General features: G+C 47.1%; 1 protein-coding gene across 3 annotated transcripts; it reads left to right on the top strand.

Moving 5' to 3' along the window:
• The first annotated feature begins 9,441 nt into the window (after positions 1-9,441).
• soul4 (heme-binding protein soul4) lies at positions 9,442-22,448 on the top strand. 3 transcript variants are annotated; one of them, XR_012593378.1, is made up of 7 exons: positions 9,442-9,550; positions 14,981-15,213; positions 17,150-17,235; positions 17,454-17,595; positions 20,849-21,032; positions 21,189-21,459; positions 21,680-22,448. XR_012593378.1 is itself a non-coding variant. In XM_074630961.1 (6 exons), the coding sequence occupies exons 2-6, from the start codon at positions 15,054-15,056 to the stop codon at positions 21,361-21,363; spliced, it is 747 nt and encodes a 248-aa protein (XP_074487062.1). In that variant the 5' UTR covers positions 9,442-9,550; positions 14,981-15,053; the 3' UTR covers positions 21,364-22,448. The 3 variants fall into 3 exon arrangements, 2 of the variants coding, with proteins under 2 accessions (XP_074487062.1, XP_074487063.1); XM_074630961.1 differs by having other exon boundaries at positions 21,189-22,448; XM_074630962.1 differs by having other exon boundaries at positions 9,544-9,566; positions 21,189-22,448.
• Positions 22,449-25,582: the final 3,134 nt, after the last annotated feature.

Here is a 25,582-nt window from a genome sequence, read left to right as displayed (position 1 = left end):
AACTCTAGAAAAATACTGTCTAACGTCCAATACTCTAGAAAAATACTTTCTAACGTCCAATACTCTAGGAAAATACTGTCTAACGTCCAATACTCTAGAAAAATACCGTCTAATGTCCAATACTCTAGAGAAATACTGTCTAACGTCCAATACTCTAGAAACATACTGTCTAACGTCTAATACTTTAGAAAACTAATGTTTCGAGTCCAGTACTCTAGAAAAATACTGTCTAACGTCTAATACTTTAGAAAAATACTGTCTAACGTCCAATAATCTAGAAAATACTGTCTAACGTCCAATACTCTAGAAAAATACCGTCTAATGTCCAATACTCTAGAGAAATACTGTCTAACGTCCAATACTCTAGAAACATACTGTCTAACGTCTAATACTTTAGAAAACTAATGTCTCGAGTCCAATACTCTAGAAAATACCGTCTAACGTCCAATACTCTAGAAAAATACTGTCTAACGTCCAATAATCTAGAAAATACTGTCTAACGTCCAATACTCTAGAAAAATACTGTCTAATGTCCAATACTCTAGAAAAATACTTTCTAATGTCCAATACTCTAGAAAAATACTGTCTAACGTCCAATAATCTAGAAAATACTGTCTAACGTCTAATACTCTAGAAAAATACTGTCTAACGTCTAATACTTTAGAAAACTAATGTTTCGAGTCCAGTACTCTAGAAAAATACTGTCTAACGTCCAATACTCTAGAAAAATACTGTCTAAAGTCCAAAACTCTAGAAAAATACTGTCTAACGTCCAATACTCTAGAAAAATACTTTCTAACGTCCAATACTCTAGGAAAATACTGTCTAACGTCCAATACTCTAGAAAAATACCGTCTAATGTCCAATACTCTAGAGAAATACTGTCTAACGTCCAATACTCTAGAAACATACTGTCTAACGTCTAATACTTTAGAAAACTAATGTTTCGAGTCCAGTACTCTAGAAAAATACTGTCTAACGTCTAATACTTTAGATAAATAATGTCTCGAGTCCAATACTCTAGAAAATACCGTCTAACGTCCAATACTCTAGAAAAATACTGTCTAACGTCCAATAATCTAGAAAATACTGTCTAACGTCCAATACTCTAGAAAAATACTGTCTAACGTCCAATACTCTAGAAAAATACTTTCTAATGTCCAATACTCTAGAAAAATACTGTCTAACGTCCAATAATCTAGAAAATACTGTCTAACGTCCAATACTCTAGAAAAATACTTTCTAATGTCCAATACTCTAGAAAAATACTGTCTAACGTCTAATACTTTAGAAAACTAATGTTTCGAGTCCAGTACTCTAGAAAAATACTGTCTAACGTCTAATACTTTAGATAAATAATGTCTCGAGTCCAATACTCTAGAAAATACCGTCTAACGTCCAATACTCTAGAAAAATACTGTCTAACGTCCAATAATCTAGAAAATACTGTCTAACGTCCAATACTCTAGAAAAATACTGTCTAACGTCCAATACTCTAGAAAAATACTTTCTAATGTCCAATACTCTAGAAAAATACTGTCTAACGTCCAATACTCTAGAAAATACCGTCTAACGTCCAATACTCTAGAAAATACCGTCTAACGTCCAATACGCTAGAAAAATACTGTCTAACGTCTAATACTTTAGAAAACTAATGTTTCGAGTCCAGTACTCTAGAAAAATACTGTCTAACATCCAATACTTTAGAAAATACTTTCTAACGTCCAATACTCTAGAAAAATACTGTCCAACGTCCAATACTCTAGGAAAATACTGTCTAACGTCCAATACTCTAGAAAAATACTTTCTAACGTCCAATACTCTAGAAAAATACTGTCCAACGTCCAATACTCTAGGAAAATACTGTCTAACGTCCAATACTCTAGAAAATATTGTCTAACGTCCAATACTCTAGAAAAATATTGTCTAACGTCCAATACTCTAGAAAAATACTGTCTAACGTCCAATACACTAGAAAAATACTGTCTAACGTCCAATACTCTAGAAAAATACTGTCTAACGTCCAATACTCTAGAAAAATACTGTCTATTTAATTCAATTCAATTTTCAATTCAATTTATTTTTATATACTGTCAAATCATAACTGAAGTTATCTCGAGACGCTTTATCAATAGAGCAGGTCTTAGACCGTACACCATAGTTTAGAGAGCCAACAAGAGCCAACAAGATCCATCAAGCGCGCTGTGGCCAGGACAAACTCCCTGTTTAGTGGGAAGAAACCTGGAGCAGAACCAGAACCGGGCTCTGGGTGGGCGGCCATCTGCTGAGACTGTCTGGGGAGAGAGAGAGAGAGAGAGAGAGAGAGAGAGAGAGAGAGAGAGAGAGAGAGGAGAGAGAGGGAGAGAGAGAGAGAGAGAGAGAGAGAGAGAGAGAGAGAGAGAGAGAGAGAGAGAGAGAGAGAGAGAGAGAGAGAGAGAGAGAGAGAGAGAGAGAGAGAGAGAGAGAGAGAGGGAGAGAGAGAGGGGGAGGGAGAGGGAACGAGAGAGAGAGAGAGAGAGAGAGAGAGAGAGACACTAACATCCAAATACTGTCTAACTGAAACCAGAATTAATCGTTAAACTCAGCAATGCTCAGCGATCAGCGATCAGCGATGTCTCCAGAATACAACTCCGGCTGTGGCATGAGTGCTTACAGCAGCTAACATTAGTGCCTAGCATAGCCCTCTGTTAGCCCTCCAGCGAGGCGCAATGACTGATGGGTAATCGAGCTTGTCAATTGCGGTGAAGAGCTGTTGTTGAAGAGCTGTCAGTGTGTCAGTGTTCTGACTTGACTATGACTTGCCCCAAACTGCATGTGATGATCATAAAGTGGGCATGTCTGTAAAGGGGAGACTCGTGGGTACCCATAGAACCCATTTACATTCACTGATCTGGAGGTCAGAGGTCAAGGGACCCCTTTGGACATGGACATGACAGTTTTACCTCGCCAACATTTAGTGTAAGATTGGAGCGTTATTTAACCTCCTTCTCAACAAGCTAGTCTGACATGGTTGGTACCGATGGATTCATCCGGTTTTATAGTTTCATATGATACCAGTATCTTCACTCTAGCTTTAAAACTGATCCGCTACTACCTAAAGATCACAAGTAGCGTTAAAGAAATTAGTTGCGTTAAAACGAATTAGCGTTAACGTGTTATTATCAGGTTAACTTGGTGGTGTATTTCTGCAGGTGGGCAGGTGTCTTCACGGAGTGTTTCTCTCCATCAGTGTGTTGACTTCAGCTCTGTCTGAATAATTTATCACTCCTCTCAGAGGCGGGGGTGGAGGAGGTGGAGGAGGTGGAGGAGGTGCTGCTGATGAATATTTAAAGAGGCTGCGTTTGAGTACTATTTGCTAACGGTGAAGAAAATACAGCTGTGGATGGTTTTAAATGGACGGCTGACATTTCTACTGAGCTCGGGTTACCCCCATGTTTTCTTCTTCTACTGTCTGAATGTGCTGACCTTTGACCTCCAGCCTCCTCACTGAGGGTCACACTGGGATTAATCTCTGCTCTGAGGAAAGACAAAAAACTGAAAATATTAAACAGGCTGAAGGTCATCAGACACAGGCACAACTCCTCCTGACACAGGTACAACTCCTCCTGACACAGGTACAACTCCTCCTGACACAGGTACAACTCCTCCTGACACAGGTACAACTCCTCCTGAGACAGGTACAACTCCCCCTGACACAGGTACAACTCCTCCTGACACAGGTAAAACTCCCACTGACACAGGTTAAACTCCTCCTGACACAGGTACAACACCTCCTGACACAGGTACAACTCCCCCTGACACGGGTAGAACTCCTCCTGACACAGGTAAAACTCCCCCTGACACAAGTACAACTCCCCCTTACACAGGCACAACTCCTCCTGACACAGGCACAACTCCCCCTGACACAGGTACAACTCCTCCTGACATAGGCATAACTCCTCCTGAGACAGGTACAACTCCTCCTGACACAGGTACAACTCCCCCTGACACAGGTACAACTCCTCCTGACACAGGTACAACTCCCCCTGACACAGGTACAACTCCCCCTGACACAGGTAAAACTCCCCCTGACACAGGTACAACTCCTCCTGACACAGGTACAACTCCCCCTGACACAGGTTAAACTCCCCCTGACACAGGTAAAACTCCCCCTGACACAGGTACAACTCCTCCTGACACAGGTACAACTCCCCCTGACACAGGTTAAACTCCCCCTGACACAGGTACAACACCTCCTGACACAGGTACAACTCCCCCTGACACGGGTAGAACTCCTCCTGACACAGGTAAAACTCCCCCTGACACAAGTACAACTCCCCCTTACACAGGCACAACTCCTCCTGACACAGGTACAACTCCCCCTGACACAGGTACAACTCCCCCTGACACAGGTAAAACTCCCCCTGACACAGGTACAACTCCTCCTGACACAGGTACAACTCCTCCTGACACAGGTACAACTCCCCCTGACACAGGTAAAACTCCCCCTGACACAGGTACAACTCCTCCTGACACAGGTACAACTCCCCCTGACACAGGTTAAACTCCCCCTGACACAGGTACAACTCCTCCTGACACAAGTACAACTCCCCCTGACACAAGTACAACTCCTCCTGACACAGGTACAACTCCCCCTAACACAGGCACAACTGCTCCTGACACAAGGACAACTCCCCTAACACAGGTACAACTCCTCCTGACACGGGTACAACTCCTCCTGACACAGGTACAACTCCTCCTGACACAGGTACAACTCCCCCTGACACAGGCACAACTCCTCCTGACACAAGTACAACTCCTCCTGACATGGGTACAACTCCTCCTGACACAGGCACAACTCCCCCTGACACAGGTACAACTCCTCCTGACACAGGTACAACTCCCCCTGACACGGGTACAACTCCTCCTGACACAGGTACAACTTCCCCTGACACAGGTACAACTCCCCCTGACACAGGTAAAACTCCCCCTGACACAGGTACAACTCCTCCTGACACAGGTACAACTCCCCCTGACACAGGTACAACTCCTCCTGACACAAGTACAACTCCTCCTGACATGGGTAGAACTCCTCCTGACACAGGTAAAACTCCCCCTGACACAAGTACAACTCCCCCTTACACAGGCACAAATCCTCCTGACACAGGCACAACTCCCCCTGACACAGGTACAACTCCTCCTGACACAGGTACAACTCCCCCTGACACAGGTACAACTCCTCCTGACACAGGTACAACTCCTCCTGACACGGGTACAACTCCTCCTGACACAGGTACAACTCCCCCTGACACAGGTACAACTCCCCCTGACACGGGTACAACTCCTCCTGAGACAGGCACAACTCCCCCTGACACAGGTACAACTCCTCCTGACACAAGTACAACTCCCCCTGACACAAGTACAACTCCTCCTGACACAGGTACAACTCCCCCTGACACAGGCACAACTCCTCCTGACACAAGTACAACTCCTCCTGACATGGGTACAACTCCTCCTGACACAGGCACAACTCCCCCTGACACAGGTACAACTCCTCCTGACACAGGTACAACTCCCCCTGACACAGGTACAACTCCTCCTGACACAGGTACAACTCCCCCTGACACAGGTACAACTCCCCCTGACACAGGTAAAACTCCCCCTGACACAGGTACAACTCCTCCTGACACAGGTACAACTCCCCCTGACACAGGTACAACTCCTCCTGACACAAGTACAACTCCTCCTGACATGGGTAGAACTCCTCCTGACACAGGTAAAACTCCCCCTGACACAAGTACAACTCCCCCTTACACAGGCACAACTCCTCCTGACACAGGCACAACTCCTCCTGACACAGGTACAACTCCCCCTGACACAGGTACAACTCCCCCTGACACAGGTAAAACTCCCCCTGACACAGGTACAACTCCTCCTGACACAGGTACAACTCCCCCTGACACAGGTACAACTCCTCCTGACACAAGTACAACTCCTCCTGACATGGGTAGAACTCCTCCTGACACAGATAAAACTCCCCCTGACACAAGTACAACTCCCCCTTACACAGGCACAACTCCTCCTGACACAGGCACAACTCCCCCTGACACAGGTACAACTCCTCCTGACACAGGTACAACTCCCCATGACACAGGTACAACTCCCCCTGACACAGGTACAACTCCCCCTGACACAGGTACAACTCCTCCTGACACAGGTACAACTCCTCCTGACACGGGTACAACTCCTCCTGACACAGGTACAACTCCTCCTGACACGGGTACAACTCCTCCTGACACAGGTACAACTCCTCCTGACACGGGTACAACTCCTCCTGACACGGGTACAACTCCCCCTAACACAGGTACAACTCCTCCTGACACGGGTACAACTCCTCCTGACACAGGTACAACTCCCCCTGACACAGGTACAACTCCTCCTGAGACAGGCACAACTCCTCCTGACACAAGTACAACGGTCTGTTATACATAGTAACGGTTCGTTATACGTGACAACGGTCTGTTATACATAATAACGGTCTGTTATACATGACAACGGTTTGTTATACATAATAACGGTCTGTTATACGTAGCAACGGTCTGTTATACCTAGTAACGGTCTGTTATACGTAGCAACGGTCTGTTATACGTAGCAACGGTCCGTTATACATGTTTGACATGTTGCCGGATGTTACCGAGATAAACTGTTCACATCGATGAAGACGTTGACTCAGTGGTTGCTATGGTTACTAAGGTGTCTCAGTGTGATCCAACATTTCAATCAGAAATCATCGATTTTAGTCACTTCAACAGATTAAAGGTCCCAGTTGTGATTCACCGTTAATTGTATCTTTACTAATAGTTTTTATATCATGTTAAAAGGAATATTTTAATATTTTCATAGTGAAAATAACATCTGAGGTGTTAACACTGATCCAAGTTCCTTTATTCTCTTTATCTTTCTATTTCTATTCATTTTCACACATGTAATATACAGACGTAGGCAAAGTTGTTGGTACCATTCCGTTAAAGAGAGAAAAACCCACAATGGTCACTGAAATAACTTGAAACTGACAAAAGTAATAATAAATAAAAATTTACTGAAAATTAACTAATGAAAATCAGCTGTTGCTTTTGAATTGTGGTTCAACAGAATCATTTTAAAAAACAAACTGATGAAACTGGCCTAGACAAAAATGATGGTACCCCTAGAAAAGATGTAAAATAATGTGACCATAGGGACATGTTAAACTAAGGTGTGTCCTGTAAATAGCATCACAGGTATCTTCAAACTTGTAATCAGTCAGTCTGCCTATTTAAAGGGTGAAAAGTAGTCACTGTGCTGTTTGGCATCATGGTGTGTACCACACTGAACATGGACCACAGAAAGCTAAGGAGAGAGTTGTCTCAGGAGATCAGAAAGAACATTATAGACCTTCATGTTAAAGGTAAAGGCTATAAGACCATCTCCAAGCAGCTTGATGTTCCTGTGACTACAGCTGCTCATATTATTCAGAAGTTTAAGGTCCATGGGACTGTAGCCAACCTCCCTGGACGTGGCCGCAAGAGGAAAATTGATGACAAATCGAAGAGACGGATAATACGAATGGTAACCAAAGAGCCCAGAACAACTTCCAAAGAGATTAGAGGTGAACTCCAAGGTCAAGGTACATCAGTGTCAGATCGCACCATCCGTCACTGTTTGAGCCAAAGTGGACTTAATGGAAGACGACCCAGGAGGACACCAAATCATAAAAAAGCGAGACTGGAATTTTCCAAAATGCATATTGACAAGCCACAAAGCTTCTGGGAGAATGTCCTTTGGACAGATGAGACAAAACTGGAGCTTTTTGGCAAGTCACATCAGCTCTATGTTCACAGACGAAGAGATGAAGCATCCAAAGAAAAGAACACTGTACCTAATGTGAAACATGGAGGAGGCTCGGTTATGTTATGGGGCTGCTTTGTTGCATCTGGCACAGGGTGTCTTGAATCTGTGCAGGGTGCAATGAAATCTCAAGACTATCAAGGCATTCTGGAGCCAAATGTGCTGCCCAGTGTCAGAAAGCTTGGTCTCAGTTGCAGGTCATGGGTCCTCAAACAGGATAATGACCCAAAACACAGCTAAAAACACCCAAGAATGGCTAAGAACTAAACATTGGACTATTCTGAAGTGGCCTTCTATGAGCCCTGATCTAAATCCTATTGAACATCTGTGGAAGGAGCTGAAACATGCAGTCTGGAGAAGGCACCCTTCAAACCTGAGACAGCTGGAGCAGTTTGCTCACGAGGAGTGGGCCAACATACCTGTCGACAGGTGCAGAAGTCTCATTGAGAGTTACAGAAATCACTTGATTGCAGTGATTGCCTCAAAAGGTTGTGCAACAAAATATTAAGTTAATGTTACCATCACTTTTGTATAGGCCAGTTTCATTAGTTTGTTTTTTTAAATGATTCTGTTGAACCATAATTCAAAAACAATATCTGATTTTCATTAGTTAATTTTCAGTGAATTTTTATTTATTATTACTTTTGTCAGTTTCAAGTTATTTCAGTGACCATTGTGGGTTTTTCTTTCTTTAACGGAAGGTTACCAACGATTTTGCCTATGTCTGTATATAACATATGTAATATGAGATATAAGAACCAAGTTGTCATTGAAGAGATTGAATTAAAAACTTTAATGTCATTCTGCTCACATAGAGAATAAAAATAATAATAATAATGATAATAATGATGATGATGATAATAATAATAATAATAATAATTATAATCATAATAATGATAATAATATTGATGACGATAATAATAATAATAATAACAATAATAATAATAGTAAAGATAATAATAACAATAATAATTATAATAATAATAATTATAATAATAGTAGTAATAATGCTAATAATAATAATAATAGTAATAGTAGTAATAATGATAATAATAATAATAGTAATGATGATAATAATAATAATAGTAATGATAATATTAATAATAATAATAATTATGATAATAATTATTATAATAACAATGTTAATAATAGTAATAATAATAATAATAATAGTAATGATTATAATAATAATAATAGTAATAATGATAATAATAATAATAGTAATAATGATAATAATAGTAATAATAGTAATGATAATAATAATAATTATTATTCTAATTATGATTATAATTATAATAATATTAATAATAATAATCATAATCATAATAATACAGTTCATCAGCTGTAAATTCAATAAATAAGTAGTTTTATATGAAGCATTAAATGTTTTAATTATTATTATTATCTTAGCGTTAAGATTAGAACAGTTAGAGGAGGAAATAATATTAATAATAATAAATAATATTAGTGTTGAATAATAAAGTTATGTGTCCTCCGGATATAAGAATAAAAAACAAAAATCTTCATAACTGAATTTGTATTGTAAAGATGGAGCAGGAAATACAGGCTTTTATTTTGAAGTTTCCGGGCCGTGGTGTACCGGAAGCGGAGAAGAAGAAGAAGAAGAAGAGCCTGTTGTTGTTGTTGAAGAGCTTCAGCTGCTGAGGACTCACCTGGTGGACAGGTACGACCACAACCAGGTACCATAGACCTGCTGGGGCCCGGACCAGAACCCGGCTAACCGGGCTGACTAGACCCGGTCCGGTTCTGGTCCCGGTCGGCTCTGGACCGGGTCCTCTGTGGTCCTGTTGGTCCAGCTGGTAGCTCCGTCTGAACCGAGCCGGTCTGAACCGGGTCCGCGGCCCGAGGTCGCGGGTTTGATCCGGATTCTCTGTTGACCTAGTTTCCCTCCCGGAGCTCCGGAACCAGAACTGAACCGGTTTAAAGCCTTTTCACACGTTCCTCTGGTTCCTCTGGTTCCTCTGGTTCTGCTGGTTCTGCTGGTTCCTCTGGTTCCTCTGGTTCTGCTGGTTCCTCTGGTTCCTCTGGTTCCTCTGGTTCTGCTGGTTCCTCTGGTTCTGCTGGTTCTGCTGGTTCCTCTGGTTCCTCTGGTTCCTCTGGTTCTGCTGGTTCTGCTGGTTCCTCTGGTTCTGCTGGTTCTGCTGGTTCCTCTGGTTCCTCTGGTTCTGCTGGTTCCTCTGGTTCCTCTGGTTCCTCTGGTTCTGCTGGTTCTGCTGGTTCCTCTGGTTCCTCTGGTTCTGCTGGTTCCTCTGGTTCCTCTGGTTCTGCTGGTTCTGCTGGTTCCTCTGGTTCCTCTGGTTCTGCTGGTTCCTCTGGTTCCTCTGGTTCCTCTGGTTCTGCTGGTTCTGCTGGTTCCTCTGGTTCCTCTGGTTCTGCTGGTTCTGCTGGTTCCTCTGGTTCTGCTGGTTCTGCTGGTTCCTCTGGTTCCTCTGGTTCTGCTGGTTCCTCTGGTTCCTCTGGTTCCTCTGGTTCCTCTGGTTCTGCTGGTTCTGCTGGTTCCTCTGGTTCCTCTGGTTCTGCTGGTTCCTCTGGTTCCTCTGGTTCTGCTGGTTCTGCTGGTTCCTCTGGTTCCTCTGGTTCTGCTGGTTCCTCTGGTTCCTCTGGTTCCTCTGGTTCCTCTGGTTCTGCTGGTTCTGCTGGTTCCTCTGGTTCCTCTGGTTCTGCTGGTTCTGCTGGTTCCTCTGGTTCCTCTGGTTCTGCTGGTTCTGCTGGTTCCTCTGGTTCCTCTGGTTCTGCTGGTTCTGCTGGTTCCTCTGGTTCTGCTGGTTCTGCTGGTTCCTCTGGTTCCTCTGGTTCTGCTGGTTCCTCTGGTTCTGCTGGTTCTGCTGGTTCCTCTGGTTCCTCTGGTTCCTCTGGTTCTGCTGGTTCCTCTGGTTCTGCTGGTTCCTCTGGTTCCTCTGGTTCCTCTGGTTCCTCTGGTTCTGCTGGTTCTGCTGGTTCCTCTGGTTCCTCTGGTTCCTCTGGTTCCTCTGGTTCTGCTGGTTCCTCTGGTTCTGCTGGTTCTGCTGGTTCCTCTGGTTCCTCTGGTTCCTCTGGTTCTGCTGGTTCTGCTGGTTCCTCTGGTTCTGCTGGTTCTGCTGGTTCCTCTGGTTCCTCTGGTTCTGCTGGTTCCTCTGGTTCCTCTGGTTCCTCTGGTTCCTCTGGTTCTGCTGGTTCTGCTGGTTCCTCTGGTTCCTCTGGTTCTGCTGGTTCCTCTGGTTCCTCTGGTTCTGCTGGTTCTGCTGGTTCCTCTGGTTCCTCTGGTTCTGCTGGTTCCTCTGGTTCCTCTGGTTCCTCTGGTTCCTCTGGTTCTGCTGGTTCTGCTGGTTCCTCTGGTTCTGCTGGTTCTGCTGGTTCCTCTGGTTCTGCTGGTTCTGCTGGTTCTGCTGGTTCCTCTGGTTCCTCTGGTTCTGCTGGTTCTGCTGGTTCCTCTGGTTCCTCTGGTTCTGCTGGTTCTGCTGGTTCCTCTGGTTCTGCTGGTTCTGCTGGTTCCTCTGGTTCCTCTGGTTCTGCTGGTTCCTCTGGTTCTGCTGGTTCTGCTGGTTCCTCTGGTTCCTCTGGTTCCTCTGGTTCTGCTGGTTCCTCTGGTTCTGCTGGTTCTGCTGGTTCCTCTGGTTCCTCTGGTTCCTCTGGTTCCTCTGGTTCTGCTGGTTCTGCTGGTTCCTCTGGTTCTGCTGGTTCCTCTGGTTCCTCTGGTTCTGCTGGTTCTGCTGGTTCCTCTGGTTCTGCTGGTTCTGCTGGTTCCTCTGGTTCTGCTGGTTCTGCTGGTTCCTCTGGTTCCTCTGGTTCTGCTGGTTCCTCTGGTTCCTCTGGTTCCTCTGGTTCCTCTGGTTCTGCTGGTTCTGCTGGTTCCTCTGGTTCCTCTGGTTCTGCTGGTTCCTCTGGTTCCTCTGGTTCTGCTGGTTCTGCTGGTTCCTCTGGTTCCTCTGGTTCTGCTGGTTCCTCTGGTTCCTCTGGTTCCTCTGGTTCCTCTGGTTCTGCTGGTTCTGCTGGTTCCTCTGGTTCCTCTGGTTCTGCTGGTTCTGCTGGTTCCTCTGGTTCTGCTGGTTCTGCTGGTTCTGCTGGTTCCTCTGGTTCCTCTGGTTCTGCTGGTTCTGCTGGTTCCTCTGGTTCCTCTGGTTCTGCTGGTTCTGCTGGTTCCTCTGGTTCTGCTGGTTCTGCTGGTTCCTCTGGTTCCTCTGGTTCTGCTGGTTCCTCTGGTTCTGCTGGTTCTGCTGGTTCCTCTGGTTCCTCTGGTTCCTCTGGTTCTGCTGGTTCCTCTGGTTCTGCTGGTTCTGCTGGTTCCTCTGGTTCCTCTGGTTCCTCTGGTTCCTCTGGTTCTGCTGGTTCTGCTGGTTCCTCTGGTTCTGCTGGTTCCTCTGGTTCCTCTGGTTCTGCTGGTTCTGCTGGTTCCTCTGGTTCTGCTGGTTCTGCTGGTTCCTCTGGTTCTGCTGGTTCTGCTGGTTCCTCTGGTTGTGCTGGTTCCTCTGGTTCCTCTGGTTCTGCTGGTTCCTCTGGTTCTGCTGGTTCCTCTGGTTCTGCTGGTTCCTCTGGTTCCTCTGGTTCTGCTGGTTCCTCTGGTTCTGCTGGTTCCTCTGGTTCTGCTGGTTCTGCTGGTTCCTCTGGTTCTGCTGGTTCTGCTGGTTCCTCTGGTTCCTCTGGTTCTGCTGGTTCCTCTGGTTCTGCTGGTTCCTCTGGTTCCTCTGGTTCCGCTGGTTCCTCTGGTTCTGCTGGTTCCTCTGGTTCCTCTGGTTCTGCTGGTTCCTCTGGTTCCTCTGGTTCTGCTGGTTCCTCTGGTTCTGCTGGTTCCTCTGGTTCCTCTGGTTATGCTGGTTCCTCTGATTCTGCTGGTTCCTCTGGTTCCTCTGGTTCCGCTGGTTCCTCTGGTTCTGCTGGTTCCTCTGGTTCTGCTGGTTCCTCTGGTTCTGCTGGTTCCTCTGGTTCTGCTGGTTCTGCTGGTTCCTCTGGTTCCGCCGGTTCCTCTGGTTCTGTTGGTTCCTCTGGTTCTGCTGGTACCTCTGGTTCCTCTGGTTCTGCTGGTTCCTCAGGTACTCTGATCACTACCTGCCTGCTCAGGTACTCTGATCACTACCTGCTCAGGTACTCTGATCACTACCTGCTCAGGTACTCTGATTACTACCTGCTCAGGTACTCTGATCACTACCTGCTCAGGTACTCTGATCACTACCTGCCTGCTCAGGTACTCTGATCACTACCTGCTCGGGTACTCTGATCACTACCTGCTCAGGTAGTCTGTTCACTACCTGCTCAGGTACGCTGATCACTACCTGCTCAGGTACGCTGATCACTACCTGCTCAGGTACTCTGTCCACTACCTGCTCAGGTACTCTGTTCACTACCTGCTCAGGTACTCTGATTACTACCTGCTCAGGTACTCTGATTACTACCTGCTCAGGTACTCTGTTCTCTACCTGCTCAGGTATGCTGATCACTACCTGCTCAGGTACGCTGATCACTACCTGCTCAGGTACTCTGTCCACTACCTGCTCAGGTACTCTGTTCACTACCTGCTCAGGTACTCTGTTCACTACCTGCTCAGGTACTCTGATTACTACCTGCTCAGGTACTCTGATTACTACCTGCTCAGGTACTCATCTCAAGTTCGATGTAAACACTGAGTCCATTGTTAAACGAAGCCAACAGAGAATTCATTTGCTGCGGAAAATCAACTCCTTTGGTGTGAGTAGATCTATCCTGTGCACTGTCTACTTGTCATATATTGAGAGCCTTTTAACCTTTTCATTTATTTGCTGGTTTAACGGTTTGTCTATGAAGGACAGGAATTGCCTAAATAACATTGTGAAAGTCTGCTCCAAAATCATCGGAGCCCAGCAGAGCAACTTAAACTCTCTCTGGGAGAAACGTGTCCTCCAGAAGGCCAAAAACATTATTAATCACAACCAAATCCTGTCTAGTGAGTTCACACTACTGCCTTCAGGACGGCGCTATCTGCCGCCTCACAGAAAGACAAACCGCTACTCCAAGTCATTCATTCCTTCTGCCATTACACTGCTGAACGCAGAGTAACTATCATGAATGAACGACAACAAAAAATGTTTTATTTACTTTGAATGTACAATTATTTTGCACTAACCACATAACGGTTGTCTGTGTTTGCATTAGGTACATTCTTGGAATACAATTTGCAATGTGCAAATACTTGGCACTTATTTATTCCGTTATTCTTTTATCTCGTCTCGTTTTTATTCTTGTATTCATTGTTTTTATTGCGAAGATTTTTAATTTTTAATCTTGTACTTTTATTGTTCTGCACCTACCCATATGCCACCTACTGTGTTCCCTCTGTCAATGATGATTGTGCAGTATGAATGTGTGTATATGTCTCGGTGGACTGCAGAAACTGAATTGCCCTTCGGGGATAAATAAAGCTCTCTGTATCTGTATCTGTATCTGTATCTGTATCTGTATCTGATTACTACCTGCTCAGGTACTCTGTTCTCTACCTGCTCAGGTACGCTGATTACTACCTGCTCAGGTACTCTGTTCACTACCTGCTCAGGTACTCTGATTACTACCTGCTCAGGTACTCTGTTCACTACCTGCTCAGGTACTCTGATTACTACCTGCTCAGGTACTCTGTTCACTACCTGCTCAGGTACGCTGATCACTACCTGCTCAGGTACTCTGTCCACTACCTGCTCAGGTACTCTGTTCACTACCTGCTCAGGTACTCTGATCACTACCTGCTCAGGTACTCTGTCCACTACCTGCTCAGGTACTCTGTTCACTACCTGCTCAGGTACTCTGTTCACTACCTGCTCAGGTACTCTGATTACTACCTGCTCAGGTACTCTGTCCACTACCTGCTCAGGTACTCTGTTCACTACCTGCTCAGGTACTCTGATTACTACCTGCTCAGGTACTCTGTTCAATACCTGCTCAGGTACTCTGATTACTACCTGCTCAGGTACTCTGTTCAATACCTGCTCAGGTACTCTGATTACTACCTGCTCAGGTACTCTGTTCTCTACCTGCTCATATATATATATATATATATATATATATATATATATATATCCCATCTGTCATAACGTGGAAACAACAGGTGTTTTCCTGTCAACAGGTGTGTTTATGGATATTTTCTCTGTTACAGGAACAATAAAGAATCCCTCCTCTCATTGGGCGTCGTCTCTTCAGGTCAAAGGTCGTCTCCTCATCCACCAGTGATGGCTCTGATCTCTCTGGAAGACCTCGATGGATTGGACGACGAGCAGCTGGATGATGACATCACTGACAACCCAGAACCAATGGATGAAGAGGACAGAGATCGACTGCTGACACACTGGCAGGCGGTCGCCAGTACCCACCATGTGTCAGTACCTCCAGGTGAGGGGGCGGGGCCAGTACCCACCATGTGTCAGTACCTCCAGGTGAGGGGGCGGGGCCAGTACCCACCATGTGTCAGTACCTCCAGGTGAGGGGGCGGGGCCAGTACCCACCATGTGTCAGTACCTCCAGGTGAGGGGGCGGGGCCAGTACCCACCATGTGTCAGTACCTCCAGGTGAGGGGGCGGGGCCAGTACCCACCATGTGTCAGTACCTCCAGGTGAGGGGGCGGGGCCAGTAGCCACCATGTGTCAGTACCTCCAGGTGAGGGGGCGGGGCCAGTACCTCTAGATGAGGGGGCGGGGCCAGTACCTCTAGGTGAGGGGACGGGGCCAGTACCTCTAGATGAGGGGACGGGGCCAGTACCTCTAGGTGAGGGGGCGGGGCCAGTACCTCTAGGTGAGGGGACGGGGCCAGTACTTCTAGGTGAGGGGACGGGGCCAGTACTTCTAGGTGAGGGGGCGGGGCCAGTACCTCTAGGTGAGGGGGCGGGGCCAGTACTTCTAGGTGAGGGGGCGGGGCCAGTACCTCTAGATGAGGGGACGGGGCCAGTACCTCTAGATGAGGGGACGGGGCCAGTACCTCTAGATGAGGGGGCGGGGCCAGTACCTCTAGGTGAGGGGGCGGGGCCAGTACTTCTAGGTGAGGGGGCGGGGCCAGTACTTCTAGGTGAGGGGGCGGGGCCAGTACCTCTAGGTGAGGGGGCGGGGCCAGTACTTCTAGGTGAGGGGGCGGGGCCAGTACCTCTAGGTGAGGGGGCGGGGCCAGTACTTCTAGGTGAGGGGGCGGGGCCAGTACTTCTAGGTGAGGGGGCGGGGCCAGTACCTCTAGGTGAGGGGGCGGGGCCAGTACTTCTAGGTGAGGGGGCGGGGCCAGTACCTCTAGATGAGGGGACGGGGCCAGTACCTCTAGATGAGGGGGCGGGGCCAGTACCTCTAGGTGAGGGGGCGGGGCCAGTACTTCTAGGTGAGGGGGCGGGGCCAGTACCTCTAGGTGTTTGTTATTAATGAGGACCAGAGGTCTGGACTACGAAGCGGGATGTGGTGTTAGCGAGGTAACTTCAGGGTTAACCCTTCAGGGTTTTTCGTCTTACAAAGGTGGATCACTTCTTACCGGGGTAGATCACCATGGTAACTGATGCTGAACAGCTCACCTGCTCCGGAGCAGGTTCTGTTCCAGATAAGAGATCAACTGGTATAAAAGCACCTCCTACTGACCAATCAGAGCTCAGTAAGGTGATCGTATGATAATATCACACACATATGAAGACGTTACCGTCATAATCAAACTAAACACAACTCAGTTTAAACTGACAGATGCAGGAAGGACAGCTGGATCTATGCTGGGGGTGTTTACCGCTTTGAATTATGTTTTTATATTTATACACCGCCGGAGACGGAACGCAGCTGAAAGAAGGTTCAAATAGTCAAACACGCCGTATTAATATTACTGGCATGATGAGGTGTCATCCGTTGTGCGTTTAAAAGCTATTTATATCTAGACGACTTTATCTGACTTTTGAGTGTTCCGTTAAATTAATAAGTTTGTTTATTGAATCATTCACACATCTGGAGTTTTTTCTTTCACCAGCTGTTCTTCCTGCATCTGGCAGCTTCAACTGTTACCGTTAGTCTGATTAAGAGTTTAACTTCTTCATATCTGTCTGATATAGTTCACTCTTCCTTTGATAACTGTGTCTGTCTGCTGTCTGGTAGACTAGACTCTGGGTTGGTTTACTGAGTTGATAAGCAGCTTCATAGGACCGCTTAGTGAGATCTCTGTTGTTAGAGTTAGTGAAGCCAGATAACCAGAAGATACCCTGGAGATGATGAAGATACCCTGGAGATGTTGGACTGGCTTCGTACTACAGACCTCTGATGTGTCAACTGAGTGTTACCTTCATGTTTTACCTGAACTTCGTGTTTGTGTGTTCCAGAGATGACTGGACCTATACAGGAAATGACCCGCAACAACCAGCAGAGGGAGTCCATACCCTTCGATCCAGTGTCCCGCCACGAGAAGGTAAAGACCACAACACACCAGACGGGTTAACCTGGTGTACATCACCATGGTAACTGATGTTAACCTGGTCTACATCACCATGGTAACTGATGTTAACCTGGTCTACATCACCATGGTAACTGATGTTAACCTGGTCCTAACTCCCCCACAGATAGGGGAGGTGCTGTATCTATGTCTGACTCCCACTCTCTCCCCATCTCCCCTCTCTCCCCATCCAGATGGGGGAGGTTCTGTATGAGGAGCGGGTCTACCCGGCGGGTCACTGGGCCTCCGTGACCAGCGGAGAAGATCTGTATGAACAGAGTATCTCCAAGGGCTTCATGAAACTGATGCGCTTCATCTGTAGAGAAAACTCTGCAGGTCTGACTCCTCCCACTCCCATCTGACTTCTCCCACTCCCATCTGACTTCTCCCACTCCCATCTGACCCCTCCCACTCCCATCTGACTTCTCCCACTCCCATCTGACCCCTCCCAATCCCATCTGACTTCTCCCACTCCCATCTGACCCCTCCCACTCCCATCTGACTTCTCCCACTCCCATCTGACTCCTCCCACTCCCATCTGACCCCTCCCACTCCCATCTGACTTCTCCCACTCCCATCTGACTTCTCCCACTCCCATCTGACTTCTCCCACTCCCATCTGACCTCTCCCACTCCCATCTGACCCCTCCCACTCCCATCTGACCCCTCCCACTCCCATCTGACCCCTCCCACTCCCATCTGACTTCTCCCACTCCCATCTGACTCCTCCCACTCCCATCTGACTCCTCCCACTCCCACCTGACCCCTCCCACTCCCATCTGACTTCTCCCACTCCCATCTGACCCCTCCCACTCCCATCTGACCCCTCCCACTCCCATCTGACCCCTCCCACTCCCATCTGACTTCTCCCACTCCCATCTGACTCCTCCCACTCCCACCTGACCCCTCCCACTCCCATCTGACCTCTCCCACTCCCATCTGACTTCTCCCACTCCCATCTGACCCCTCCCACTCCCATCTGACCCCTCCCACTCCCACCTGACCCCTCCCACTCCCATCTGACCTCTCCCACTCCCATCTGACTTCTCCCACTCCCATCTGACTCCTCCCACTCCCACCTGACCCCTCCCACTCCCATCTGACTTCTCCCACTCCCATCTGACTCCTCCCACTCCCACCTGACCCCACCACTCCCATCTGACTCCTCCCACTCCCACCTGACCCCTCCCACTCCCATCTGACTTCTCCCACTCCCATCTGACCCCTCCCACTCCCATCTGACTTCTCCCACTCCCATCTGACTCCTCCCACTCCCACCTGACCCCTCCCACTCCCATCTGACCCCTCCCACTCCCATCTGACTTCTCCCACTCCCATCTGACTCCTCCCACTCCCATCTGACTCCTCCCACTCCCACCTGACCCCTCCCACTCCCATCTGACTTCTCCCACTCCCATCTGACTTCTCCCACTCCCATCTGACCCCTCCCACTCCCATCTGACCCCTCCCACTCCCATCTGACCCCTCCCACTCCCACCTGACCCCTCCCACTCCCATCTGACCCCTCCCACTCCCATCTGACTTCTCCCACTCCCATCTGACTCCTCCCACTCCCACCTGACTCCTCCCACTCCCATCTGACTTCTCCCACTCCCATCTGACTCCTCCCACTCCCACCTGACCCCACCACTCCCATCTGACTCCTCCCACTCCCATCTGACCCCTCCCACTCCCATCTGACTTCTCCCACTCCCATCTGACTCCTCCCACTCCCACCTGACCCCTCCCACTCCCATCTGACTTCTCCCACTCCCATCTGACTTCTCCCACTCCCATCTGACTCCTCCCACTCCCACCTGACCCCTCCCACTCCCATCTGACCCCACCACTCCCACCTGACCCCACCACTCCCATCTGACTTCTCCCACTCCCATCTGACTCCTCCCACTCCCACCTGACCCCTCCCACTCCCATCTTTCTCCCACTCCCATCTGACTCCTCCCACTCCCACCTGACCCCACCACTCCCATCTGACTCCTCCCACTCCCACCTGACCCCTCCACTCCCATCTGACTTCTCCCACTCCCATCTGACCCCTCCCACCTGACTTGACTGAAATTGATGTGATTAGTATTGATGAGGTGATGGTATGTATTGATCGTCTATAGGCAGATCAGTATTGATGAAGTGATGTATGTATTGATCGTCTATAGGCAGATCAGTATTGATGAAGTGATGGTATGTATTGATCGTCTATAGGCAGATCAGTATTGATGAAGTGATGTATGTATTGATCGTCTATAGGCAGATCAGTATTGATGAAGTGATGGTATGTATTGATCGTCTATAGGCAGATCAGTATTGATGAAGTGATGGTATGTATTGATTGTCTATAGGCAGATCAGTATTGATGAAGTGATTGTATGTATTGATCGTCTATAGGCAGATCAGTATTGATGAAGTGATTGTATGTATTGATCGTCTATAGGCAGATCAGTATTGATGAAGTGATTGTATGTATTGATTGTCTATAGGCAGATCAGTATTGATGAAGTGATGGTATGTATTGATCGTCTATAGGCAGATCAGTATTGATGAAGTGATGTATGTATTGATCGTCTATAGGCAGATCAGTATTGATGAAGTGATGGTATGTATTGATCGTCTATAGGCAGATCAGTATTGATGAAGTGATGGTATGTATTGATCGTCTATAGGCAGATCAGTATTGATGAAGTGATTGTATGTATTGATCGTCTATAGGCAGATCAGTATTGATGAAGTGATGGTATGTATTGATCGTCTATAGGCAGATCAGTATTGATGAAGTGATTGTATGTATTGATCGTCTATAGGCAGATCAGTATTGATGAAGTGATGGTATGTATTGATCGTCTATAGGCAGATCAGTATTGATGAAGTGATGGTATGTATTGATCGTCTATAGGCAGATCAGTATTGATGAAGTGATGTATGTATTGATCGTCTATAGGCAGATCAGTATTGATGAAGTGATTGTATGTATTGATCGTCTATAGGCAGATCAGTATTGATGAAGTGATTGTATGTATTGATTGTCTATAGGCAGATCAGTATTGATGAAGTGATTGTATGTATTGATCGTCTATAGGCAGATCAGTATTGATGAAGTGATTGTATGTATTGATCGTCTATAGGCAGATCAGTATTGATGAAGTGATGGTATGTATTGATCGTCTATAGGCAGATCAGTATTGATGAAGTGATGGTATGTATTGATCGTCTATAGGCAGATCAGTATTGATGAAGTGATGTATGTATTGATCGTCTATAGGCAGATCAGTATTGATGAAGTGATTGTATGTATTGATCGTCTATAGGCAGATCAGTATTGATGAAGTGATGGTATGTATTGATCGTCTATAGGCAGATCAGTATTGATGAAGTGATGGTATGTATTGATCGTCTATAGGCAGATCAGTATTGATGAAGTGATGGTATGTATTGATCGTCTATAGGCAGATCAGTATTGATGAAGTGATTGTATGTATTGATCGTCTATAGGCAGATCAGTATTGATGAAGTGATGTATGTATTGATCGTCTATAGGCAGATCAGTATTGATGAAGTGATGTATTGATCGTCTATAGGCACATATCTGGGGATGACGGTGCCGGTGGTCAGTCACGTCCACATGATGGAGGACGGAAACACGTTTGAGAATGGCGTCCAGACGGGGTACTTCCTGCCCGCAGAGTTTCAGACCAACCCCCCCCGACCCTCCGACCCCGACATCACCATCGCCTACAGAGAGCCAATCAGAGTCGTCGCCAGGTCAGAACATCCTCATTAACGTGGTGCTTCATATCGATCAGAGTTTAACCCGCAGAAATCCTGACTGTCCCTGAATGCAGCATTGATATTCACACAGACTGTCCCTGAATGCAGCGTTGAATATTGATGATGTTCTGCTCTCTGATTGGCCGTCAGGACGTTCTTCGGGACGACCACGGAGGAGACGGTGACTCGTCAGATCGGGCTGCTGTGGGAGATTCTGGGCGTCACCGACGACCTGCACAGAGACGGCTACATGGTCGCCACGTTCGAGAACCCCGGCGTCCCCCACCGCAGGAACGAAATCTGGTTTGTCAGACGCAACCTGTAGACGCCTTCCCATCATCCTCTCCTCCTTCACCTCCTCCTCTGATTGGCTGCTGTTTATCTGCTCACTTTATTATGTCAACTTGACCAATCAGAGCAGGTCCTGACACTAAGCCCCGCCCCCTGCATGTCCAATCAGAGCAGGTCCTGACACTAAGCCCCGCCCCCTGCATGTCCAATCAGAGCAGGTCCTGACACTAAGCCCCGCCCCCTGCATGTCCAATCAGAGCAGGTCCTGACACTAAGCCCCGCCCCCTGCCTGTCCAATCAGAGCAGGTCCTGACACTAAGCCCCGCCCCCTGCCTGTCTAATCAGAGCAGGTCCTGACACTAAGCCCCGCCCCCTGCCTGTCCAATCAGACTGCCTCTCTCTGACTAACTCACATCCCATTGGTTTAAAATGATCCCGCTTCATATCAACAGGAAATACGTAACTTTATTTTGACAAGCTTCCGTCCTGATTGGCTACAATCTGATCAGGTGATCGGAGGGATATTGATCCGATCGATCAGACTGTAAACAGTAAAACATTAAAGGAGCAGTTAAGATAAATCTTCTCTGTTCACACTGATTAGCTTAGCTTAGCATAAAGACTGGAAACAGCTAGCCTGGCTCTGATTAGCATGTTAGCATCTGGACAAAACCTGGAGAGTCAAAACATTAGTGAGCAGCTAATGGTTGGTCCTGGACCTAGTCCTGGTCCTGGACCTGGTCCTGGACCTGGTCCTAGTCCTAGTCCTGAGACCTGGACCTGGACCTGGTCCTAGTCCTGGTCCTGGACCTGGTCCTGGACCTGATAATGAGTCCTGTTAGTGAACGTGACCGTCTGTCCTCCAGGTGTTTTGGTGTTTTCAGCATGTTGAACCGATTTTAACTTCCTGTTTTGTTTTTCTGGAAATTTTGATGTGAAACGTTTTAAAACGACCAAAAACTGATTTAACAGATTTAACAGATTTAATAGATTTTTGGTGCCTGTTTTTCTTTTATTTACTTCCTGTTGACTTTCAGTGTAAAACAGTTTTTATTATTGTTGTTTTTTCCTTGTTTGATTCCAACGTTTGTGTCTAAAATAAAATCCTATTTAAAGTGACGACAGTCTGAAATCTAATGATATAATGGAACACACAGTATCAGATCAACAGTATTAGATTATTATTATTATTAGATTATTAGTATTACAACATTAATTAACTGGTTGGATAATGTTTGAACAAAAGTCAGAAAATTTAAAAAAAATAATAATAATTAAAAGCAGTTTAGAAAAAAGTCAAAAAAACAAAAAGAAAGTCGGAAAATGTCAAAAAAGATTTCTGAAGAAAGTTAGAAAAATGTCCAAAAAAGGTCAGAGTATAGTCCAGAAAACAGTTTAGAAAAACTCCAAAAAATGTCAAAAAAATTCAGAAAAAAGTCTGAAAATGTCAAAAAAAAGAAAAAGAAAAAGTCGGAAAAAGAAAAAAAATTAAAAACAGTTTAGAAAAACGTCCAAAAAAAGTCAGAAATGAAAAAAAAGAAAATGTTTCGAAAAATCTGGAAAAAAAAATCTGAAAAAAGACGGAAAAAAAGAAAGTCAGAAAATGTAAAAAAAAAGGAAGAATTCTGAAAAAAGTCCCAAAAATGTCCACAAAGTCAGAAAATAAAAAAAAAAGCAAAAAAAAATAAATTCTTAGAAATGCCACCAAAAAGTCAGAAAAGTAAAAACAAACAAGAAAAATTCGGAAAATGTAAAAAAAAAATCTCAAAATCTCAAAATAGTCAAACAAATGTCTGAAAAATTTACAAAAAAGTCAGAAAATCTGAAAAAAAGTCTATCAGACATTCTGTATTAGTTTCTAATATTTATTCTGCTGTACATCAACTTTTCTGAAGTCGTCTTTGCCGAGTCAGCACACGTCTTGTTTACGTTGAACGTCTTTAAAGTGGAACTGAAACGTTCAACAGAGTTTATCTGCTTTACTGAATAGATTTCTATTCTAATGAACGATTATTAAACAATCAGGACGGACGTCAACATTTAGGAGACAAAAGATCCGTTTCATCTTTTGTGGCCAGAGCGCCTCCACGTTGCAGCACTCTAACCTGTGATGTCACCAGGTTGGTCGGCTCGGCCGAGTTACACAGAAACGACTGTGTCTTCTCAGTCTCCGTCTTTCACTGTCTCTACCGAGGGGACACTGTTGTATTGTTCCTGGATGTAAAGATGAGTTTTATAATCTTAAAACCAAGAACACAACGGTCCATCTTATAAACTCAAAGAGTCCTCCGACAGGACCAGAGTCCAGCTGACTGTCTCCCCATCTCCTGTCCTCTCCCCTCTCTGATCACCTGTCTCTGTCCCCCCAAAAAATAATTTCATTAAAAAAAAGTCGTAGTATATTATGTCGAGATATAATCTCTCCACCTAGTCCTGGGTCTTCCCCGTGGTCTCCTCCCAGTTGGTCGTGCCTGGAACACCTCCCTAGGGAGGCGTCCAGGGGGCATCCTTACAAGATGCCCGAACCACCTCAGCTGGCTCCTTTCAACGCAAAGGAGCAGTGGCTCTACTCTGAGTCCCTCACGGATGACTGAGCTTCTCCACCTATCTCTAAGGGAGACGCCAGCCACCCGCCTGAGGAAACACATTTCAACCGCTTGTACCCGCGATCTAGTTCTTTGGGTCCTGACCCAGCCCTCATGACCAGAGGTGAGAGGAGGAAAGAAGACTGACCGGTAGATCGAGAGCTTTGCCGGCTCAGCTCTCTTTTCGTTACAACGGTGCGGTAAAGCGAATGCAATACCGCCCCCCCCGCTGCTCCGATTCTCCGGCCAATCTCACGCTCCATCGTCCCCTCACTCACGAACAAGACCTCTAGGTACTTGAACTCCTTCACTTGGGGTAAGGACTCATTCCCTACCCGGAGTAGGCAATCCACCGGTTTCCTGCTGAGAACCACGGCCTCAGATTTAGAGGTACTGATCCTCATCCCGGCCTCATCCCGGCCACTCGGCTGTGAACCGATCCAGTGAGTGCTGGAGGTCACAGACCGATGATGCCAACAGGACCACATCATCTGCAAGAAGCAGCAATGAGATCCTCAGCACACCGATCTGGCGGAGGCCAACCCCCACCGGAAACAAGTCTGACTTACTGCCGAGGACCTGAACACAGCTCTCGCTTTGGGCGTACAGGGATTGGATGGCCCTGAGAAGTGCCCCCTCACCCCATACTCCTGCAGCACCCCCCACAGTATCTCCCCGGGGACCCGGTCATACGCCTTCTCCAAGTCCACAAAACACATGTAAACTGGATGGGCGTACTCCCAGGCCCCCTCCAGGATCCCTGCGAGAGTGAAGAGCTGGTCCGTTGTTCCACGGCCAGGACGGAATCCGCATTGTTCCTCTTCGATCCGAGGTTTGACTATCGGCTGAACCCTCCTTTCCAGCACCTTGGAGTAGACTTTACCAGGGAGGCTGAGTAGTGTGATACGCCTGTAGTTGGCAAACACTCTCTGGTCCCCCTTTTTAAACAGGGGAACCACCACCGGGGATGTCGATCCCCCCCATAACCCGAAGGCGTAGGGAGGCGACCCTCTCGTCCACCGGGGTAAGCTCCAACGTAGCGGCACTCAGCCGGGGATGTGTGAGTATCCCCACACCCGCCCGGCGCCTCACCCCATGGGCAACTCCAGAGAAGAATAGAGTCCAACCCCTATCCAGGAGTACGGTTCCAGAACCGAGGCTGTGCGTAGAGGTAAGCCCTACCAGATCCAACTGATAGCGCTCCACATCCCGCACAAGCTCCGGCTCCTTCCCCCACAGAGAGGTGACGTTCCATGTCCCCAGAACCAGCCTCTGCCGCCCGGGTCCAGTCCGTCGAGGTCCCTGGCCTTCACTGCCACCCGACCCCAGCGGTTCCTCCCGCAGGTGGTGAGCCCACAGGATGGAGAGGAGGGGGGTGCCATGTCGCTTCGGCAAGCCCGGCCACCAGGCGCGCGCTGACGGGCCCTCCGTCTGGGCCCTCCGTCTGGGCCCTCCGTCTGGGCCTGGCTCCAGACGTGGGCCATGGGCTTCCTCCGGGCCGGGTAACTCTTCCTCTTCCTCAATTCGTCATTGGGGTTTTATGAACCATTCTTAGTCCGGCCCCTCACCTGAGACCATTTTGCCATAGGAGACCCTAGCAGGAGCACCAGGTTCCAGACAACACAGCCCTCAGGGTCATAGGGACACACAAACCTCTCCACCACGTTA

The sequence above is a fragment of the Sebastes fasciatus genome, chromosome 3 (assembly GCF_043250625.1).
Source record: "Sebastes fasciatus isolate fSebFas1 chromosome 3, fSebFas1.pri, whole genome shotgun sequence".
Classification (NCBI taxonomy): Eukaryota; Metazoa; Chordata; class Actinopteri; order Perciformes; family Sebastidae; genus Sebastes; species Sebastes fasciatus.
Note: the sequence above shows the minus strand (reverse complement) of the source record. Positions and strands in the feature narration are given on the sequence as shown.

Excerpts from the sequence above, each read along its gene's own strand:
- soul4 (XM_074630961.1), top strand. The coding sequence starts at position 15,054 with ATGGCTCTGATCTCTCTGGAAGACCTCGATGGATTGGACGACGAGCAG. Across the intron at positions 15,214-17,149 it reads CCATGTGTCAGTACCTCCAG|AGATGACTGGACCTATACAG; the intron begins GTGAGGGGGCGG and ends TGTGTGTTCCAG. Across the intron at positions 17,596-20,848 it reads CTGTAGAGAAAACTCTGCAG|GCACATATCTGGGGATGACG; the intron begins GTCTGACTCCTC and ends GATCGTCTATAG.